General features: G+C 47.5%; 2 protein-coding genes across 2 annotated transcripts in view; both read right to left on the bottom strand.

The window, feature by feature from the left end:
• Window positions 1-1,548: 1,548 nt before the first annotated feature.
• On the bottom strand, window positions 1,549-13,166 carry LOC143955449 (uncharacterized). The gene is made up of 5 exons (XM_077465494.1): window positions 13,023-13,166; window positions 11,478-11,606; window positions 10,775-10,912; window positions 10,501-10,686; window positions 1,549-4,076 (listed from the first exon to the last, which is right to left on the bottom strand). Exons 2-5 carry the CDS (start codon window positions 11,571-11,573, stop codon window positions 2,091-2,093), a joined length of 2,406 nt encoding a protein of 801 aa, XP_077321620.1. The 5' UTR covers window positions 11,574-11,606; window positions 13,023-13,166; the 3' UTR covers window positions 1,549-2,090.
• LOC143955448 (uncharacterized) overlaps window positions 11,985-20,758 on the bottom strand; it is a 119,796-nt gene continuing 111,022 nt past the window's right edge. The window contains exon 11 of the mRNA XM_077465493.1: window positions 11,985-12,035. Coding sequence (XP_077321619.1) covers window positions 11,985-12,035 — 51 coding nt within the window. The remainder of the gene's footprint in view (window positions 12,036-20,758) is intronic.

Raw genomic sequence — 20,758 nt, 5'->3', positions numbered from 1 at the left:
AACATCTATTTCTATAGAGAAAGGAATCTGCTACAAAATTTACTCAAAACCCCGTTATGTACATTTATCACCCAGAGGGGAATTTTTTTTCTAGAAGATCGTCAGCTCCATCTAGTGGCCATGATGGAGATATTTTTCCAAATCTACTCCATCAGGAAAAAAAAAAAAAAAAAATCACATTATGACCACTGGATGGAACTGATGATCATAGGAAATCAATTTATTAAGCAAAGAAACAGCAATACCCTGTACAGACGGTCGGACTTTCCGGCGTAAAATGTGCGATCGGACCATGTTGTCGTAAAATCCGATCGTGTGTGGGCTCCATCTGACTTTTTCCGTCGGAAACAAAAGTTTGAGAGCTGGATCAAAAAATTTTCCGACAACAAAATTCCGATCGTGTGTAGACAATTCCAACGGACAAAGTGCCACGCATGCTCAGAATATAATTACGAGACGAAAGCTATTGGCTACTGGCCTGTTTATAGTCCGGTCGTACGTGTTTTTTACGTCACCGCGTTCAGAACGATCGGATTTCCTGGCGACTTTGTACGACCGTGTGTATGCAAGACAAGTTTGGGCCAAAATCTGTCGTCGGAAAGTCCAACCGTGTGTACAGGGCATTAGAGTTTGTCACGGCATTTGTTGCCCGGATTTTACATTTTCCAATCGACATTCATCCAAAATATATATATATTTTTTTATAAATAAATCCCTAAAACTAAAAGTTTTATGAAATCTTCCACCACAAAATGTACTCAGCCAATGAGAGGTAAGGACTCCATTTTTATTTTAAAAGGAACAGAGGACTGACTTTTAAGTGGTGGGGGTTAACGTGTTTCGTCCTGGAAGACGATTTGAGTAAAAACAGACCTCTTTCAAGAGTTTACACCACAGAATGTACTCAGCCCATGAGAGGTAAGGACTCCATTTTTATTTTAAAAGGAACAGAGGACTGACTTTTAAGTGGTAGGGGTTAACGTGTTTCGTCCTGGAAGACGATTTGAGTAAAAACAGACCTCTTTCAAGAGTTTACACCACAGAATGTACTCAGCCCATGAGAGGTAAGGACTCCATTTTTATTTTAAAAGGAACAGAGGACCGTCTTTTAAGTGGTGGGGTTAACGTGTTTCGTCCTGGAAGACGACTTGAGTAAAAACAGACCTCTTGCAAGAGAATAATAAACCTCTAAGTCTCCATACCACACAATGTACTCAGCCAATGAGAGGTAATGACTGCATTTTTATTTTAAAAGACCTAGAGGACCACCTTTTAAGTGGCGGGGTTAACGCGTTTCGTCCTGGAAGACGACTTGAGAAAACAGACCTCTTGCAAGAGAATAATAAACCTCTAAGTCTCCATAACACACAATGTACTCAGCCAATGAGAGGTAAGGACTCAATTTTTATTTTAAAAGGAACAGAGGACCGCCTTTTAAGTGGCGGGGTTAACGCGTTTCGTCCTGGAAGACGACTTGAGTAAAAACAGACCTCTTGCAACAGAATAATAAACCTCTAAGTCTCCATACCACAAAATGCACTCAGCCAATGAGAGGTAATGACTCCATTTTTATTTTTCTCCTGCTATCAATGGCCGACACGGTACAACACTTCATCCATGTCTTTGGTGATCTCTGATCTCCTTATCAACTGTTTCTTCCATGATGAAGATCAGCCATGGAGTATATCTGAGGTGTATATCAGGGTGTGCTTTGTAATGAAACGTCCCACACTCCACTTGAGTGCTTTTGTCATGTATCGCTTCCTCCCAGTCTGAATATAGATATCAGATATTTCAACCGCTGACAACCACAAACTAGGCAGTACTCATTCGGTTGCTCAACACAAACACCAAACAAGTCCTGCCTTGTTCCTGGTTGTAATATTCAGCTGATATCTTCTATCTGTTCTCAGACTGGAGGAAGCGGTATATGATGAAAGCACTCAAGCGGAGTGTGGGACGTTTCGTTACATGCTTCCTCCCCACATGTCCAGCAACATTCATATACAAGACATTTCCCGCACTCACTAATACACCTCAAGGGACCCCTGATGTACAGGAAGACAGGACTTCAGTGAGGAACATTTCCCTCACTCAGGACAGGAATACGGCTTCTCCCCCGTGTGCAACCTCTGATGTTTGTAAAGACTGGAGGTCCTTGAGAAACATTTTCCGCACTCAGGACAGAAATATGGCTTCTCTCCCGTATGAGTTCTCTGATGTCTGAAAAGATCGCACTTCTGGAAAAAACTTTTCTCGCACTCAGAGCAGGAATACGGCTTCTGCCCTGTGTGAGCTCTCCGGTGTTTGAATAGGGAGGATTTATGAAGAAAACTTTTCTCACACTCAGGACAGGAATAGGCCTTCCTATCCAAGTGCAAAAGCTGATGTCTATAAAGACGAGACTTCTCTGTAAAACATTTCCCGCACCCAGGACAGGTATACAGCTGCTCCCCCGTGTGAGTTTTCAGATGTTTATAAAGATGTGAAGCCTGTGAAAAGCATTTCCCGCACTCAGGACAGGAATACGGCTTCTCCCCAGTGTGAGATTTCAGATGTTTGCAAAGATGCGACTTCTGTGAAAAACATTTCCCGCACTCAGGACAGCAAAAAGGCTTCTCACCCGTGTGACATTTCTGATGTCTGTCAAAATTGGACTTGCTTGAAAAACATTTCCCGCACTCGGGACAGGAATGCGACTTCTCACCTGTGTGAGTTTTCTGATGTCTGTAGAAATTGGTTGTGTTTGAAAAACATTTCCCGCACTCAGGACAGGAATACGGCTTTTCCCCTGTGTGAGCTCTCTGATGTGTGACAAGGTCTGCTTTTTTTAAAAAACATTTCCCGCACTCAGAACAGGCATACGGCTTCACCCCCAAGTGCAATCTCCGATGCGTGTAAAGATTGGACGTCCTTGAAAAACACTTTCCACACTCAGGACAGGAATACGGCTTTTCACCTGTATGAGTTCTCTGATGCCTGTAAAGATCGCACTTCTGGAAAAAACGTTTCCCGCACTCAGAACAGGAATACGGCTTCTCACCCTTGTGAGACCTCTGATGTTTGAATAGGGAAGCTTTATGAAGAAAACTTTTCTCGCATTCAGGACAGGAATAGGTCTTCTTACCTGAATGAAACATCTGATGTCTGTAAAGACGGTACTTTTTTGAAAAACTTTTCCCGCACTCAGGACAGGAATAAGTCTTCTCACTTGAATGAGATCTTTTATGCGCATTAAGACCGGATTTAAATAGAAATTGCTTCCCACACTCAGGACAGGAAAACCTCTTATCTGTTGGAAGGACGGCACCGTCCCGCACAGTCTGAGGTTCCTCAGGATAAGAGGAATACGATGGTCCGGCACCGTCCCGCACAGTCTGAGGTTCCTCAGGATAAGAGGAATACGATGGTCCGGCACCGTCCCGCACAGTCTGAGGTTCCTCAGGATAAGAGGAATACGATGGTCCGGCACCGTCCCGCACAGTCTGAGGTTCCTCAGGATAAGAGGAATACGATGGTCCGGCACCGTCCCGCACAGTCTGAGGTTCCTCGGGATAAGAGGAATACGATGGTCCGGCACTGTCCCGCACAGTCTGAGGTTCCTCGGGATAAGAGGAATACGATGGTCCGGCACCGTCCCGCACAGTCTGAGGTTCCTCGGGATAAGAGGAATACGATGGTCCGGCACCGTCCCGCACAGTCTGAGGTTCCTCGGGATAAGAGGAATACGATGGTCCGGCACTGTCCCGCACAGTCTGAGGTTCCTCGGGATAAGAGGAATACGATGGTCCGGCACCGTCCCGCACAGTCTGAGGTTCCTCGGGATAAGAGGAATACGATGGTCCATCTACACTGTGTGGTGCCGGATGGACATTTGAGGTAGTCGGGTTTTCTCCTGGACTATACTGTGTGATGTCCTCATCTTCTACTTTACAGTCTGGAGACAAAGTGAGACAATCCTCTGAGGTTTTCCTCATCTCCCGTCCATCTACTAAAATAGAAATACAAAGATTATTACTAGACAACCTGAGGAACCCAGGACTTTGTGATGTATTATTTATCGGTTTCCCGTTGTATTATTGTCTCTCTTTTTTTGGTGCAATATCTTTATTTTTATTTTTTTCCTTCACCCTTTTCTTTGTCTTTTATCACATAAAATGTTAGTTTGAATGATAAGCCTATCTCTGTTTGTTCTAAACCAGAACTTAAAGAACTTCCATCTCTATGAAGAGCGCTACTGGAGTGTAAATCTCTGAAATATTCCTGTCTGCGTGACAGCGGCTATTACAGACGATTCCTAACAGTCAGACTGGTTACAGCGATTATTCTGGGATCTGACACTGCCATCAATCACACCCCTTACACACACACACACACACACACACACACACACACAGAAAGAAGACAACCGGAGGGATTAGAACACCGGAGGGAGAAAAACACTGGAGAAAGATGAGCAGGTTCTATTCTATACGAATTTTGGAAGACAGATATATTCTACTTTATTCTATTCTTTTCCTTCGTTTTCTATTCTATTCTGTTTACTCTTTATTCGTTCTATTGTATTTTATTCTTTTCAAAATTTGAATTTCGGAAGACATCTATATTCATTCTATTCTATTTTTTTTTCCAATTCTTTGCCTTTATTTTCTATTCTGTTTTATTCCATTCTTTTCAAAATTTGAATTTCGGAAGACGTCTATATTCATTCTATTCTATTTTTTTTTCCCCCCAATTATTTGCCTTTATTTTCTATTCTGTTTTATTCCATTCTTTTCGAAGTTTGAATTTTGGAAGAGGGCTACAGTATATTCAAACACTAATACACATCAAAATCAGCAATACGTTTAAAATTTCAATTTGTTTACCAATTTTTGAAATTTTGGACAAAAATTTTTTCTTTTGTCATTTCCTATTCGTTTAAAATTCGTTACTATTGTAATTCGGGAAATTCCGATTCATCCGAATCTCAGAATAATTAAAATTTTCTCCAGGATTTGGGTTCGAAATGAAACGGACCCCGCACATGTCTATTGTTGGGTGAGATTGGCCGAACAATATCAGCAGAAAGGAATCCTCACATACAGTACTGCGAAAAAGTTTTAGGCGGGTGTGAAGAAATGCTGTAAATTAAGAATGTTTTCAAAAATATATATTACATTTTTTTAATTTTTAGCAATTTAAAAATGCAAAGTGAGCGAAAAGAAGAAAAATCCAACTCAACAATTTGTGTGACCCTTTGCCTTCAAACCAACCACAGTTCTTTACACTCGCACACTTTGTACACTCGCACACTTTGTACACTCGCACAAAGTCAGGGATTTTGTAGGATTAGAGTCAGATGTATGATTAACCGATTATACCAAGCAGGTGCTAAATGATCATCAATTTCATTTGTAGGCTGAAACAAACAGCCATTAACTGAAACGGATGTGTAGAAGGTTTAAAACTGGGTGAGGAACAGCCAAACTCTGCTACTAAAGGTGAGGCTGTGGAAGACAGTTTCATGTCGCGGGTCATACACCATGGCAAGACTGAGCACAGCAACCGGAAACACGAGGCAGTTATACTGCATCAGCAATGACTCTCCCAGGCAAAGAATTCAAAGCAGACTAGGGTTCCAAGATGTACTGTTCAAGCTGTTTTTAGCTATTTTGGTCGGTTAGCGATGAGGAGCGTAGTCACAGTGGTTGGCCAAGGAAATGTAATGCAGTAGATGAAAGACATATCAGAAGATGTCCAGCAGTGTCATCAGCACAGAACTAGAGGAAACCAGTGGGAGCCAGGTACCCCTATCTACTGTCCAGAGAAGTCTGGCAGGAACCAACGGGACCCAGGTACCCCTATCTACTGTCCAGAGAAGTCTGGTGAAAACAAGTGGGACCCAGATACCCCTATCTACTGTCCAGAGAAGTCTGGCAGGAAGCAACGGGACCCAGGTACCCCCATCTACTGTCCAGAGAAGTCTGGCAGGAAGCAACGGGACCCAGGTACCCCCATCTACTGTCCAGAGAAGTCTAGTGAAAACCAGTGGGATTCAGGTAACCCCATCTACTGTCTGGAGAAGTCTGGTGGAAACTAGTGGGACCCAGGTACCCTCATCTACTGTCCAGAGAAAACCAGTTGGACCCAGGTACCCTCATCTACTGTCCAGAGAAAACCAGTTGGACCCAGGTACCCTCATCTACTGTCCAGAGAAAACCAGTTGGACCCAGGTACCCTCATCTACTGTCCAGAGAAAACCAGTTGGACCCAGGTACCCTCATCTACTGTCCAGAGAAAACCAGTTGGACCCAGGTACCCGCATCTACTGTCGAGATTACTTTGAAGGAAACCAGTTGGATCCAGGCACCCCCATATACTGTCCAGAGAAGTCTGGTGGAAATGAGTGAAACCTAAGAACCCCCATTACTCTGAAGGAAACCAGTGGAACCCAAGTACCACCTATCTACCATCCAGAGAAGTCTGAAGGAAACCAGTGGGACCCAGGTGCTCCCATCTACTGTCCAGAGAAGTCTGGTGAAAACCAGTGGGACCCAGGTACCCCCCCATCTACTGTCCAGAGAAGTCTTTTAGAAACGAGTGAGACCTAAGTACCCCCATCTACAGTCCAGAGAAGTCTTAAGGAAACCCCCCCCCCCGCCCTCTACTATGCAGAGAAGTCTGAAGGAAACCAGTGGGACCCAGGTACCCCCATCTACTGTCCAGAGAAGTCTGGAGGAAACCAGTGGGACCCAGGTACCCCCATCTACTGTCCAGAGAAGTCTGGTGGAAACGAGTGGGACCCAGGTACCCTCATATACTGTCCAGAGAAAACCAGTTGGACCCAGGTACCCCCATCTACTGTCCGGAGAAGTCTGGTGGAAACGAGTGAAACCTAAAATACCCCCATCTACAATCCAAATTACTCTGAAGGAAACCAGGGGGATCCAGGTACCCCCATCTACTGTCTGGAGAAGTCTGGTGGAAACGAGTGAAACCTAAAATACCCCCTAACTACAATCCAAATTACTCTGAAGGAAACCAGGGGGATCCAGGTACCCCCCCCCCCCACCCTCTACTATCCAGAGAAGTCTGAAGGAAACCAGTGGGACCCAGGTACCCCCATCTACTGTCCAGAGAAGTCTGGAGGAAACCAGTGGGACCCAGGTACCCCCATCTACTGTCCAGAGAAGTCTGGTGGAAACGAGTGGGACCCAGGTACCCTCATATACTGTCCAGAGAAAACCAGTTGGACCCAGGTACCCCCATCTACTGTCCGGAGAAGTCTGGTGGAAACGAGTGAAACCTAAAGTACCCCCATCTACAATCCAGATTACTCTCAAGGAAAACAGTGGGATCCAGGTACCCCCCCCCGTCTACTATCCAGAGAAGTTTGAAGGAAACCAGTGGGACCCAGGTAGCCCCATCTACTGTCTAGAGAAGTCTGGTGGGAACGAGTGAAACGTAAAATGGCAGAAGAGAATTTAGGTGCTTGGGCTGGAGCAGACACCGGTAACCAAGATGAAGGGTCAGGTGTGGTGGATGGCAGAGAGGACAAAGGACTGGGAGTAGAGGGGCTGTTAGCAAAGGTAAGGGAATAGAAGTTGAGACTTGAGTTTGTACAGTGGGCATGACAGGCCTTGCTTAACAAGAGAGAATTTCACAAACAGAAATCTGCAGGCTAGACCGATTCCATCCAGCCAATGTCATTGAGAACTAAAGAAGGAAGGAAGGAGGAAGGGAAGGAAGGAGGGGGGGGGAAGGGAATGGAAGGAAGGAGGAAGGGAAGGAAGGAGGGGGGAAAGGAAGGAGGGGGGAAAGGAAGGAGGGGGGAAAGGAAGGAGGAAGGGAAGGAAGGAGGAAGGGAAGGAAGGAGGAAGGGAAGGAAGGAGGGGGGAGGAAGAAGGGGGGGAAGGGAAGGGAAGGAAGGAGGGAGGAAGGGAAGGAAGGAGGGAGGAAGGGAAGGAAGGAGGGAGGAGGAGGAGTCCTGGAAGTGATGGTTTGACCCCCACAGAGCCCTGATCTCACCATCATGGAGTCTGTCTTGGATGAAGGATTGGAGGCAACCAACATCTACAGAAGATCTGTGCTTAGTTCTCCAAGATGTACAGAGAACCACCTACCTGCCGAGCTCCTTCTCCAACTGTGCAAGTCTACCTAGAAGAAAGTGGGGGGGGGGGGTTGTCACCCCAAATATTGGATTGGATTTACTTTCCATTCATGCAATTGATACACATCACACCTGCCTAAGACTTTTGCACAGTAGCCTATATTATGTAGCGACTTCATTTTGATAAAATCTGTAGAGAGCAGGATGTGGATTTCTCTTTATCGGGAAGTGTGGGACAAAAAGTTCCTCCACCCCAAACTCGCTCCTCCATGTCTTTATGGACCTTGCTTTGTGCACTGGTGGGCAGTCATGTTGGAACAAGAAGGGGCCGTCCCCAAACTGTTCCCACAAAATTGGGAGCATGAAATTGTCCAAAATGTCTTGGTATGCTGACGCCTTAAGAGTTCCCTTCACTGGAACCAAGGGGGCCAAGCCCAACCCCTGAAAAACAACCCCCACATTATATTCCCCCCTCCACCAAACTTTACACTTGGCACAATGCAGTCATGCCAGTGACGTTCTCCTTGCAACTGCTAAACGCAGACACGCCCATCGGATTGCCAGACAGAGAAGCGTGATTGGTCACTCCAGAGAACACGTCTCCACTGCTGTAGAGTCCAGTGGCGTCGTGCTTCACACCACTGCACCCGACGTTTTGCATTGCACTTGGTGATGGAAGGCTTGGGTGGAGCTGCTCGGCCATGGAGAGGAGACCCAATTCCATGGAGCCCTCTACTCACTGTTGTTGTGCTCATCTGAAGGCCACACCAAGTTTGGAGGTCGGTGGCTACTGACTCTGCAGACGTTTGGCGGCTTCTGCGTACCGTGAGCTTCAGCATGCGCTGAACCCACTCTGTCATTTTACGTGGCCTACCCAGTCGTGGCTGAGTTTCGGTTTACAGTTGCTTCCACTAACAGGTGATCGTAGAATATTTAGTAGCAAGGAAAATTTCATGGATGGACTTATTGCACAGGTGGCAACTGTCAGTGGGTTGGGCTCAGCCCTTCCTTCTCTGAGCTGGCCGCTAAGTTGTCGGCTAATTACCAGCTCCTATCACTCTCCACAGTTACTCAGCTGTTGATGATATCCTGCTCATGAGTCCTGCCTACTTAAGCTGTCCAGTCCACTGGATCTCTGCCTTCACCTTGGTCAACATCACAGAGACTATCTCCTGCGTTCCTGTTTAAAGACTGGCTTTGCTGACATCCCTTCTGGCTCCAGATCCTGCTTGCTGTTCCACTACATTGATCCCTGACTTCTGGCTTGGCTGACTATCCGTTCCGGTTCCTGAACTTTGGCTATGTTTTGACTACGTTTGTTCTTTTTACTTTTTACCTGTACTTCGGTCTCGGTCTGATTTCATGGTTTCTGACAGCAACCTATTAAGATACCATGCTTGAATTGGCTGAGCACCTGATGGCGACCCATTCTTTCACAAATGTTAGTAGGAGCCGTCTGCATGCCGAGGTGCTTCATTCTATACACCTGTGGCCATGGATGTGATTGGAACACCCGAGTCCGTTGATTTGGAGGGGTGCCCCAATACTTTTGCCAATATAGTGTATATAAAAATGGTGTCTGCAGCACAGGGTGGGGGGGTTATCTGATGGAAACGAAGATCTAAAGTGCAGGACAGGGAACACAGGTATTATGGGCCGATATCACCCTACTCTGGGAAAAAACAATCAGTGAGCAGTATGGGTGGAGGAATGTATTTAGTGTTAATGACCCACCTGTGCTGATCTCTGTAGGAGTGTCCTCCTCTATAAATGTCCCCGTTATTCCATCCTCCTCCATAGACTGCTGATCATCCCTCACATACCTCTCTTCTTCTTCTGATTTCACCTCAAATTCTATATCCATTGGATCTCCACTCTAAACCAAGAGAAGGATAGAAAATATCATCTTATACAGAATTCATCCATCTTCAGAAGTCACTTTTGTGTTCTAGATGTTCCGTCCCACCAACCTTATAACAGTGGGGGATGGTGTGACCTTCCTGTGTGGAATCCCGGGAATACAGAGGACGGGGACATCTCTCTGGTGGGTTCCTGGTATTTGGTGGCTCCATCATATCCTTGTGTCCTTCAGAAAACTCCTCCATCACTCCATACTCCTCATCCTCCTCTTTATACTCTTCTTTAACAACAATATTGTAATCCCTGAGGTTTTGAATCTGAATATATAATAAAACATTCATTATAACAATCATGCTGTGTATAAATCAGAACTACCAATAATTGTTCCTCATCTACCTGATGATGATGGGGGATGGTGTGACCTTCCTGTGTGGAATCCCGGGAATACAGAGGACGGGGACATCTCTCTGGTGGGTTCCCATTACTGGATCCATCTGTAGGAAACACACACACTGACTGAATACATTGTTTCTATGTGTTTATCAGATGATGGGGGATCTAGGTGGAGCCTCCGTACTGCTCTCTCCTTTACAATAAAGTCTCCTCTTACCCGGTGATGTGAGGGGCGGCTGATTGTCCATCATGACGTCCTTGTAGAGATCCTTGTGTCCTTCTAAATACTCCCACTCCTCCATGGAGAAATAGACAGTGACATCCTGACACCTTATAGGAACCTGACACACACAATGATACAGTCACCATCCAGACACATCCCTTGTCTGTTACTGGATAATGTCCCACAATTCCCAGAATCCTCCTCACCTCTCCTGTCAGCAGATGGACCATCATGGTGGTCAGTTCCAGGATCTTCTGCTCTTTGTTCCTTTCAAGTATGGCAGAAGGAGGGGGAGGCACCATGGTGGAGCTCTGGGTCTTGCTCATCTTCACTAAAAGATAATCCTACAGATCAGGAGAAAGATAAACCGATATCAATCATCTGACATCATCTACATTCTATAATAAGAACATGGTCTACTGAGACCTAGATAAGAGTGATGTCATGTGACCTCCCAGAATCCTCCTCACCTCTCCGGTCAGGTCTGTGCTTTATTAATAGAGATAAGAGTGACGTCATGTGACCTCCCAGAATCCTCCTCACCTCTCCGGTCAGGTCTGTGTTTTATTAATAGAGATAAGAGTGATGTCATGTGACCTCCCAGAATCCTCCTCACCTCTCCGGCCAGGTCTGTGTTTTATTAATAGAGATAAGAGTGATGTCATGTGACCTCCCAGAATCCTCCTCACCTCTCCGGTCACGTCTGTGTTTTTATTAATAGAGATAAGAGAGATGTCATGTGACCTCCCAGAATCCTCCTCACCTCTCTGGTCAGGTCTGTGTTTTATTAATAGAGATAAGAGTGATGTCATGTGATCTCCCAGAATCCTCCTCACCTCTCCGGTCAGGTCTGTGTATTATTAATAGAGATAAGAGTGATGTCATGTGACCTCCCGGAATCCTCCTCACCTCTCCGGTCAGCAGGTAGATGATCTCCAGGGTGAGGTTTAGTATCTTCTCAGTCATGTGACTCCGGTCCTCCTCCATCCTCATTGGTGCCCTCATTTGATCTATACAGGTCTCCTTGTAGACGGATAACTTTGGGAAATGAAAGTAAGAATTGTTTGGATGGTGTCGGTCACACAATAATAGGATGTTGAGGGGGGGAGGGTTTCTGTATATTTAGGCACTACTACCCCCCATGGGAACACATTTAGTTTGGACTGTTTAGTGTTGGATACATTTTCATGAACCCTCTTGGGAAAATCAGAAATCCCCTGTTGGGGTTGTTTGGTTTCTGAACTGGATTTGATTAGTATTAGATCTGCAGACAAGGAATGATAAATACGATCCTTCCTGTGACTTGTTTGCTCTGAGGCAGTGCTGTGAGGTCAATGGAGGGTCATCATGATGTCCAGGAAGGGGAACTTCCTACACAAATGGACTCATCTCTAGGTGGGTCGGCTATACGGTCTCTCACGCCATCCTCATAACCTCAGGTGCAATGCCCAGCTCCTCACCTGAAGACTAGGAGTCAGAAAAATCCCACATTTAAATTTTACAGAGTGCGGCCATCCAGAGTTTTTGTGGAACTCGCTGACTTTTGGCCGGGAGTTGCCGGATAATCAGGATAATTGCCCGACTGCAAGGCTCCAATCTCTAACAGACCCCAGATCTCTCCACCCGTCACGGCCCCATGCCATCACAAGCGATGTTGTTGATACATTGTAATAGCAATAAAGTTAATCCCCCAAAAATTTTTAGGGGATAAAATAATAATAAAAAACAAAAAACAAATTTAAAGCGCCCCCGTTCCACCGCGCTCACGCAACAAATGCGCACGCCTGCGTGGCTCCCACATTCGTATGTAACTGGTGATCGCCCCGCACACGTGAGGTGTGGTCGGGAATGTCAGAACGAGAGCAATAATTCCATCACCAGACCTCCCGTGCGGCTCTACGCTGGTAACCCGTACAAAGGCGTTTAAAGCGCCACCTATGGAGAATTTCAGGTACATATATAAAAACGTTTGGAGGGTTCAAAGTCATTTTCTAGCAAAATAAAAATAAAAAAGTACATTTTTACACGGAGGAGCGAAGTGTTTGGAATTGGCCCAGTTGGCAAGTCCGTTAACCGAGATGATCAGCGAGTGGCTGTTCACCGATTGTCCTCCACGCTCCCCCGGTGACACCGGCCATGGACGTCCCGGGGTGCTCCGACGAGGCAGCAGAACCCGGGATATAAGGCTGGGAGGAGGAGGGCTGACACTTTACAGCCACCCGAATGATAAGAAAGCCAACATTTGGTTAAGGGACGTGCGTACTCGGGTGGCCCCTGTAGCCCCCAAAATTGGTGAAATGTTCTGGCCCTGAAGGGGGGTTAATCTAGGTTCCCACACTATACATGTGTGTATCATCATCTGCTGGAAATAAAAGACATCACAGTGACTATGGAGGAAGAGGACGGACATGACGGGGGGTTACTGTGTGTAAATAGAAGATAAGATCTTATTACCTCCTCTACTGCCGATTCCACCAACGTCTCCTCTCTACTTCCTCCCACTTCACCTCTCGTCCAACTTTTTATTTATACCTGACATCACTTCCTGTTTGTATCTGACATCACTTCCTGTCTTCCATAGAGACTTCCTGTCTCTATGGTAGAAGTGAGAAGCTCGCCATCTTGTGGAAATCATAGGAACTGCAGCCCCGAGAAACGTTTCGTAGTGTGAACACGGCCTTGTGCTGTGTGTGTATGTACTGTATATCCTTATAGATGGGGGTCATCTCCACTCCCACCAAGGAGGAGAGAAATATATTACTGAATACTCAATATGGAACCCTACAGACTAAGACTGGGATGCCATTAAAGTTCATGTGCGTGTAAAGGCAGGCGTCCTAATACTTTTGGCCATATAGTGTATATTACTGCCTAGTCCAGCCATCCTTAGCCAAGGTTCCTCCAAAGGTTTCTAGGGGTTCCTTTAAAATTGAATAGTTACCGTCTCTCATTCGGGATGAGCTTTGGGTTCAAATGGACCATGAATTTGACTCTAACCCAAGCTGTTTGGAGTTCCCCATAATGAAATGGCCGGATTTAACCTCCTCACCCAAGCGGATTGTGCCCTTAATTTAGTGGCGGTATCACTACGTAGTCCAGCCAAGGTTCTTCCAAAGGTCGTCAGGGGTTCTTTGAGTAATTAACAGTTTCTGATGCTCAGTGAGGATGAGCTTTGGGTTTGAACTGACCACTAGGGATGAACCGAACACCCCCCGGTTCGGTTCGCACCAGAACTTTCGAACGGACCCCACGTTCGAAACGAACGTTAGAACCCCATTGAAGTCTATGGGACTCGAACGTTCGAAATGGAAAGTGCTAATTTTAAAGGCTAATATGCAAGATACTGTCCTAAAAAGGGTTTGGGGACCTGACTCCTGCCTCAGGGGACATGGGTCAATGCAAAAAAAGGTTTTAAAAATGGCCGTTTTGGCGGGAGCACTGATTTTAATGACGATTAAAGTGAAAAAAAAAAGTGAAATATTCCTTTAAATATGGTGCCTGGGGGGTGTCTGTAGTATGCCTGTGAAGTGCCACGTGTTTCCCGTGTTTAGAACAGTCCCTGCACAAAATGACATTAAACGGAAATAACATCATTTAAAACTGCTTGCGGTTTTAATGTTATATCTGGTTCCTGCAATATGGTTGAAAATCATTCAGAAAAATGGCATGGGTAGCCCCTCCTGCCCATTACCAGCCTATTTGGGTCTTGTACGCATATTAAGGGGAACCCTGTACCCATATTAAAAAAAGGAAATGCGTGTGGCCCCCAGGCCCTATATACTCAGAACAGCAGTATACAGGCGGTGCAAACAAGACAGGGACTGTGTAGGTTTGTTGTGTTAAGTTGAATCTGTTTGTAATTTTCAACTGGTACATTTTTAAAGTGTAGCTCCAGTCAAAAAAATTATTTTTAAGCTTTTTGGAAAACATAGGGAAGGGTTATCACCCCTGTATAATTTGTTTTGTCGTCCATCTTTTTTCATCTCACTTGCTGCTGTCTGATGTTTGTAAGTTGGATGTTTGAAAGTAGGGGCCTGCCCTATATGCTCTGCAGAAATGGCGGAACAAGGTGTTGGTTTTGCCACAACATTGTAAGCCCTCAAAGTGACTCTTGGTGGGCGCTGGAGCGCCCTGCTGTGAACGATTATATCAAGAATTGTATTTACATGCCATTGTTGAACAGTGGTAGAAAAATTGACCTTTGGTGGTTGTGGTGCTGGTGCCACAACACTATAAGTCCTCACCGTTACTCTGGGTGGGCACAGGAAGGGGCCCTCCTGTGAAATATTATATCAAGAATTGTAATTACATGTCCCTGTTAAACAGGGGCAGAAAAATTGGGCCTTAGGCACTGGTGCCATCACACTGCAACCTCTGCCATATACTCTAGTTTTTTTGCAGGAATTAGCCCTGCTGCAAAGCATTGCATCAAAAATTGTACTTAAACGCCCCTGTTAAACAGGGGCAGAAAAATTGGGCTGCTGGCATCACCCAGAACCAAAAATGTTCTTCCAACATATCAGCAGAGGAGGAAGAGGATAGACAATCAACATAACAGGACAGTCACTCTGCATCAGCATAGGCAGTCTTGAAGGGATGTGGTATTTCAAAAAAAATTACTCGGTTACATCAGCTTCAGGTGCTTGGTAGCTGTGGGTGATCCAAGACTGACTCATCTTGATGAAGGTCAGTCGATCAACTGATTCGGTGGACAGGCGCACCCTGTGATCGGTAACAAAGCCACCAGCAGCACTGAAGGTGCGTTCCGAAAGAACGCTGGATGCAGGACAGGCCAGTAGCTCAATTGCATACTGTGCAAGCTCTGGCCAGTGATCCATCCTCAAGACCCAGTAAGCCAGAGGATTTTCGGTGGGAAAGGTGTCCAATCTGACCTTGCCCCTAGGTATTCCTGCACCATGTAAATTAGACGCTGGCGATGGGTGCTGGAACCAATCATACCTTGGGGCTGCGGACTAAAAAATTGTCTGAAAGCATCAGTCAGACGGCCACCTTCTCCACCGCTCCTTCTGACTGATGCCTCAGCAACACGTTGTCCAGGACCAGGAGTTTGTAACCTCCCAGTCTCTGGGAACGCGTTGCACAGAGCTTTCTGCAAGGCCTCCCGGAGATGTCTCATCCTCTGCTCCCTCTGCGATGGCAAGATAAGGTCGGCAACCTTACCCTTGTACCGTGGATCAAGGAGAGTGGCCAGCCAGTAATGGTCCCTTTCCTTGATCCGAAGAATACGAGGATCCTTCCACAGGCTTTGCAGGATCAGGGAGGCCATGCAGCGTAGGTTAGCTGAGGCATTCGGTCCGGAGTCCTCTGGGTCACTAAGGACAACATGATCCGCAGCTACCTCCTCCCAGCCACGTACAAGTCCACGTGTTTCTTGGGACTGTAAATCATCCCTATAAGACTGCTGCTGCTGAGTGCCAGCCTCCACACTGACACAATCATCCTCCTCCTCACCCTCTTCCTGTGTGATGGGTGGCACAGCAGGAACACTGTCTGGATAAAGGGGGCCTTGAGAGGCAAGGAAGTCCTCCTCTTCCTGCCTCTGTTCTGCCTCAAGTGCCCTGTCCATTATTCCACGCAGCGTATGCTCCAAGAGGTGGACAAGAGGTACAGTGTCACTGATGCATGCACTGTCACTGCTCACCATCCTTGTGGCCTCCTCAAACGGTGACAGGACAGTGCATGCATCCCTGATCATGCCCCACTGGCGTGGTGAGAAAAAACCAAGCTCCCCTGACCCTGTCCTGGTGCCGTAGTCACACAGGTACTCATTGATGGCCCTCTGCTGCGTGTGCAGCCGCTGCAGCATGGCCAATGTTGAGTTCCATCTGGTGGGCATGTCACATATAAGGCGGTTCTTGGGCAGGTTCAACTCCTTTTGGAGCTCAGCCAGCCGAGCACAGGCATTAAATGATCGTCGGAAATGCACACAGACTTTCCTGGCCTGCTTCAGGACATCATGTAAGCCGGGGTACCTGCCCAAGAACCGCTGCACCACCAGGTTAAGGACGTGAGCTACACAGGGCACATGGGTCAGTTGTCCCTGTCGGAGGGCGGAGAGGAGGTTGGTGCCATTGTCGCAAACCACCATTCCTGGCTTAAGCTGGCGTGGCGTCAACCACCTCTCGGCCTGCCCCTGCAGAGCTGACAAAACATCCGCCCCAGTGTGGCTCCTGTCCCCCAAACAAACCAGCGCAAGCACGGCATGGCATCGTTTTGCCTGCGTACTTGCGTAGCCCCTGGAACGCCTACGGAGCACCGCTGGTTCTGAGGACAGAGCACTGGAAGAGGCCATGGAGGAAGAAGAAGAGGAGGGGTGGAGGAGAGAGGTGTGTCACAACCAATAGTAGCATTTTGGAGGCGTGGTGGCGGAACAACCTCCAACACTACTGCACCTTGTCCTGCATCCTTCCCAGCAGCCAGAAGAGTGACCCAATGGGCCGTGAAAGACAGGTAACGTCCCTGTCCATGCCTGCTGGACCATGAGTCAGCGGTAATATGCACCTTACCGCTGACCGCCCTGTCCAGCAAGGCAAGGACATTGCCTTCCACATGCCGGTAGAGAGCCGGAATCGCCTTCCGTGAGAAAAAGTGGCGTTTGGGGACCTGCCACTGAGGAACCGCACATTGTACAAACTCACGGAAGGGGGCCGAGTCTACCAACTGAAAAGGCAGCAGTTGAAGTGCTAGCAATTTAGCCAAGCTAGCATTTAACCGCTGGGCATGTGGATGGCTGGGAGTAAATTTCTTCCACCGGTCCAGCAGCTGGGGCAGGGACATTTGCCTGCTATAATCAGACGTGGATGTACCACTAGCAGAGTTCCCGGAAGCACTTGGCTGTGACACACCTAATTCTACACCTTCATTCCTCTCAGAGCAGGTTTCAGAGAGGACTGAAGGTCTCATGGGGTTGGAGATCCCAGCTGATGAGGAGCAAGGAGAGGTCCGCTTTGTTCTTTGGTGTGGGTCTTTGAGGTACGCTTGCCAACGAGCTGCATGGCAGGTCAACATATGTCTGGTCAAGCATGTGGTGCCCAAGCGGCTGATGTTTTGGCCACGTGAGATACGCTTGAGACATATGTTGCAAATAGCAGCGGTGCGATCTGATGCACTCGTCTCAAAAAAGGCCCACACCAAAGAACTTTTAGAATAACGCGCAGAGGAAGCGCTCTGCGCAGGCGGAGCTCTGCGGTGTGATTCAGTCGGTGTGCTGCCCCTAAGCTGGCCCCCGGAGGGCATCCCGCCTCGTTGGACATGTGCCTCCTCCTCCCTCCTTCCAGGCACCCACGTGGAGTCAGTGCCCTCATCATCCCCTCCCTCTTCATCGCTGTAGCAAACCTGGCAGTATGCTGCAGCTTGTGGAACATGACTGCCAGATTGCTGTGCTTCTTGAGCATCCCCTCTCTCTGCATTCACGCTACTGCCTTCCTCTAGCTGAGTGTCATCATCAGAGCCTACAAAACACTGGGCATCCTCCTGGAGCATGTACCCAACACTGTGCTCAAAGAGTTCAGGAGACTCCTCAGGAGGACGTGGTGGGTCTAGGGAAGGAGTCACTGATGATGACATTGAGAGGAGGGAAGACGATGCATTGGCAGATGCTTTGCTAGTACCCTGAGACTGGGTGAGAGAGGATGAAGAGGGCTTGGTCATCCACTCTACCAAGTCGTTGGCATGTTGCGGTTCAACATGTCCAGCTGCAGAAAAGAAGGACAAGCATGTCCCATGGCCACGTGCTGATGACAATGCACCGCGTCCACGACCAGCACTGTTGTCTCTAGACACAGAGCCTGCTTGCCCTCTTTTATCGGCTCGCGCCTGTCTGCCTCTCCTTGCTGGCCTTCCAGACATGGTAATGGCCTGAAGGGAGTTGGGTAAAACAGTAGTTGGGTAGTTTATATTGTGCTGGAGGCACACAACACCCACTAACTCCTGCAGATGCCTTTTTTATAGAACAGCAGAGTTAAAGGGGTATATGCAGATGTATACTGTGCTGTGCTGGAGGCACACACAACTTCCAATAACTCCTGTAGATGACAATTGGGCTCAAATAGAGAACAGCTATGTAGGTGGATATAGTGGTATGTACTGGGTACAGAGCACGCAGACAGCACGCACTATCTCCTAACACTACTGACTGCAAGCTCTATTATTAAAGATAGATCACTAGCTATATAGGTGAGGTGAATATAGCGGTGTATACTGCGGTCAGGGCACAGACAGTAACCACTACACAAGAGCAAGATAGGAAATCAGCCAAAAACGATTGGTGTGTAACTGTGTTGAAGGTACACAGAACACCCACTGCTTCAGATGCCAACACACTACATGAGGCCGCCTCAAAGGCGGCTTTATATAGTGTGGGGCGTGCACTACACAGCCTGAGCTATGATTGGCCACAGGCAGGATGCCTGTGGCCAACCATGGCTCTCCTCGCTGCTGGCGCTGCGATTGGCCAAGCATGCGGGGTCACAGTGCATGCTTGGCCAATCATGAGCCAGCAATGCACTGCGCCATCGCAGTGCATTGTGGGCCACACGAATTTTGCCGCGAACGGCCCAAACGTTCGGAATTCGGCGAACGCCCGAACGACCAATGTTCGAGTCGAACGTACGTTCGACTCGAACACGAAGCTCATTCCTACTGACCACGAGTTCAACCCACACCCAAGCTGTTCTTAGCTGAATGGGCAAACTAGATGGTCAGATTTGGCCAGCGCTCCCTCTTATCAAACCTCTGACTGTCGGACTTCATTTAGGGGCAGTATCGGCACTGCCAGCTTACTGCCTGTTTGCCGGCTTATATCGCATTGTAAAGAAACTTGTGGGCTTCCGTCATGCACCACGAATGGTCATGCCAATATCTTGGTCAATGACGTCAGACAGAATCCTGACTCTTGACCAAGCTGATTGCAGTTCCCCAAACGAAATGGCCAGATTTAACCCTCTCCCCCAAACCTCCAGCGGTTGGAGCCCGAAGTCATTCATTTAGAGATGGTATCACTACATCGTTTCACACACATCATTTCATAGGTTGGACGCGATGGACTTGGTGTCTTTTTTCGACCTCCCCTACTATGTAGCTATGTAACTATGGTCCAGCCTTTCTCAACCAGGGTTCTTCCAAAGGTCAAGACTCTTCAGTAAGAGGAGCCACATCATATATATTACCCCCCCTTACATCAGTGTCCCCATTAGAGGTCCCCCTTACATCAGTGTCCCCATTAGAGGTCCCCCTTATATCAGTGTCCCCATTAGAGGTCCCCCTTACATCAGTGTCCCCATTAGAGGTCCCCCTTACATCAGTGTTCCCATCAGAGTCACCCCTTACATTATTGTCCCTATTAGAGGCCCCCTTTACATCAATGTCCCATCATAGTCCTCCCTTACATCAGTGCCCCCATCAGTCACCCCTTACATCAGTGTCCCCATCAGAGTCACCCCTTACATTATTATCCCCATTAGAGGTCCCCTTACATCAATGTCCCATCATAGTCCTCCCTTACATCAGTGCCCCATCAGTCACCCCTTACATCAGTGTCCCCATCACCCCATCAGAGTCACCCCTTACATTATTGTCCCCATTAGAGGCCCCCTTACAATAATGTCCCATCATAGTCCTCCCTTACATCAGTGTCCCATTCAGAGTCACCTCTTACATCAGTGTCCCATTCAGAGTCACCCCTTACATCAGTGTCCCCATTAGAGGTCCCCCTTACATCAATGTCCCCATCATAGTCCTCCCTTACATCTGTGTCCCATTCAGAGTCACCTTTTACATCAGTGTCCCCATTAGAGGCCCCCCTTACATCAATGCCCCCATTATAGCCCTCCCTTACATCAGTGTCCCCATCAGAGTCACCCCTTACATCAATCAGTGTCCCAATTAGAGGTCCCACTTACATCAGTGTCCCCATCAGAGTCACCCCTTACATCAGCATCCCCATTAGAGGCCTCCCTTACATCAATGTCCCCATCATAGTCCTCCCTTACATCAGTGTCCCCATTAGAGGCCCCCTTACATCAATGTCCCCATCATAGTCCTCCCTTACATCAGTGCCCCCATCAGAATCACCCCTTACATCAGTGTCCCCATTAGAGGCCCCCTTACATCAGTGTCCCCATCAGAGTTGCCCCTTACATCAGTGTCCCCATCAGTCACCTCATATCAGT

Source organism: Lithobates pipiens, unplaced genomic scaffold, assembly GCF_037356315.1.
Source record: "Lithobates pipiens isolate NorthernLeopardFrog02 unplaced genomic scaffold, aLitPip1_a1.2 Scaffold_35, whole genome shotgun sequence".
Classification (NCBI taxonomy): domain Eukaryota; kingdom Metazoa; phylum Chordata; class Amphibia; order Anura; family Ranidae; genus Lithobates; species Lithobates pipiens.
The sequence above is the reverse complement of the archived record's forward strand: the minus strand, read 5'-3'. Positions and strand labels throughout refer to the sequence as shown.

What these genes read in the sequence shown, in the direction of transcription:
- LOC143955449 (XM_077465494.1), bottom strand. Translation starts at nt 11,573, where the DNA reads ATGAGGGCACCAATGAGGATGGAGGAGGACCGGAGTCACATGACTGAG. An exon ending in TCCATCTGCTGACAGGAGAG is followed by an intron (nt 10,687 to 10,774) that starts GTGAGGAGGATT and finishes TGTGTGTGTCAG; the next exon opens with GTTCCTATAAGGTGTCAGGA. An exon ending in CTCCACCTAGATCCCCCATC is followed by an intron (nt 4,077 to 10,500) that starts ATCTGATAAACA and finishes GAGAGACAATAA; the next exon opens with TACAACGGGAAACCGATAAA.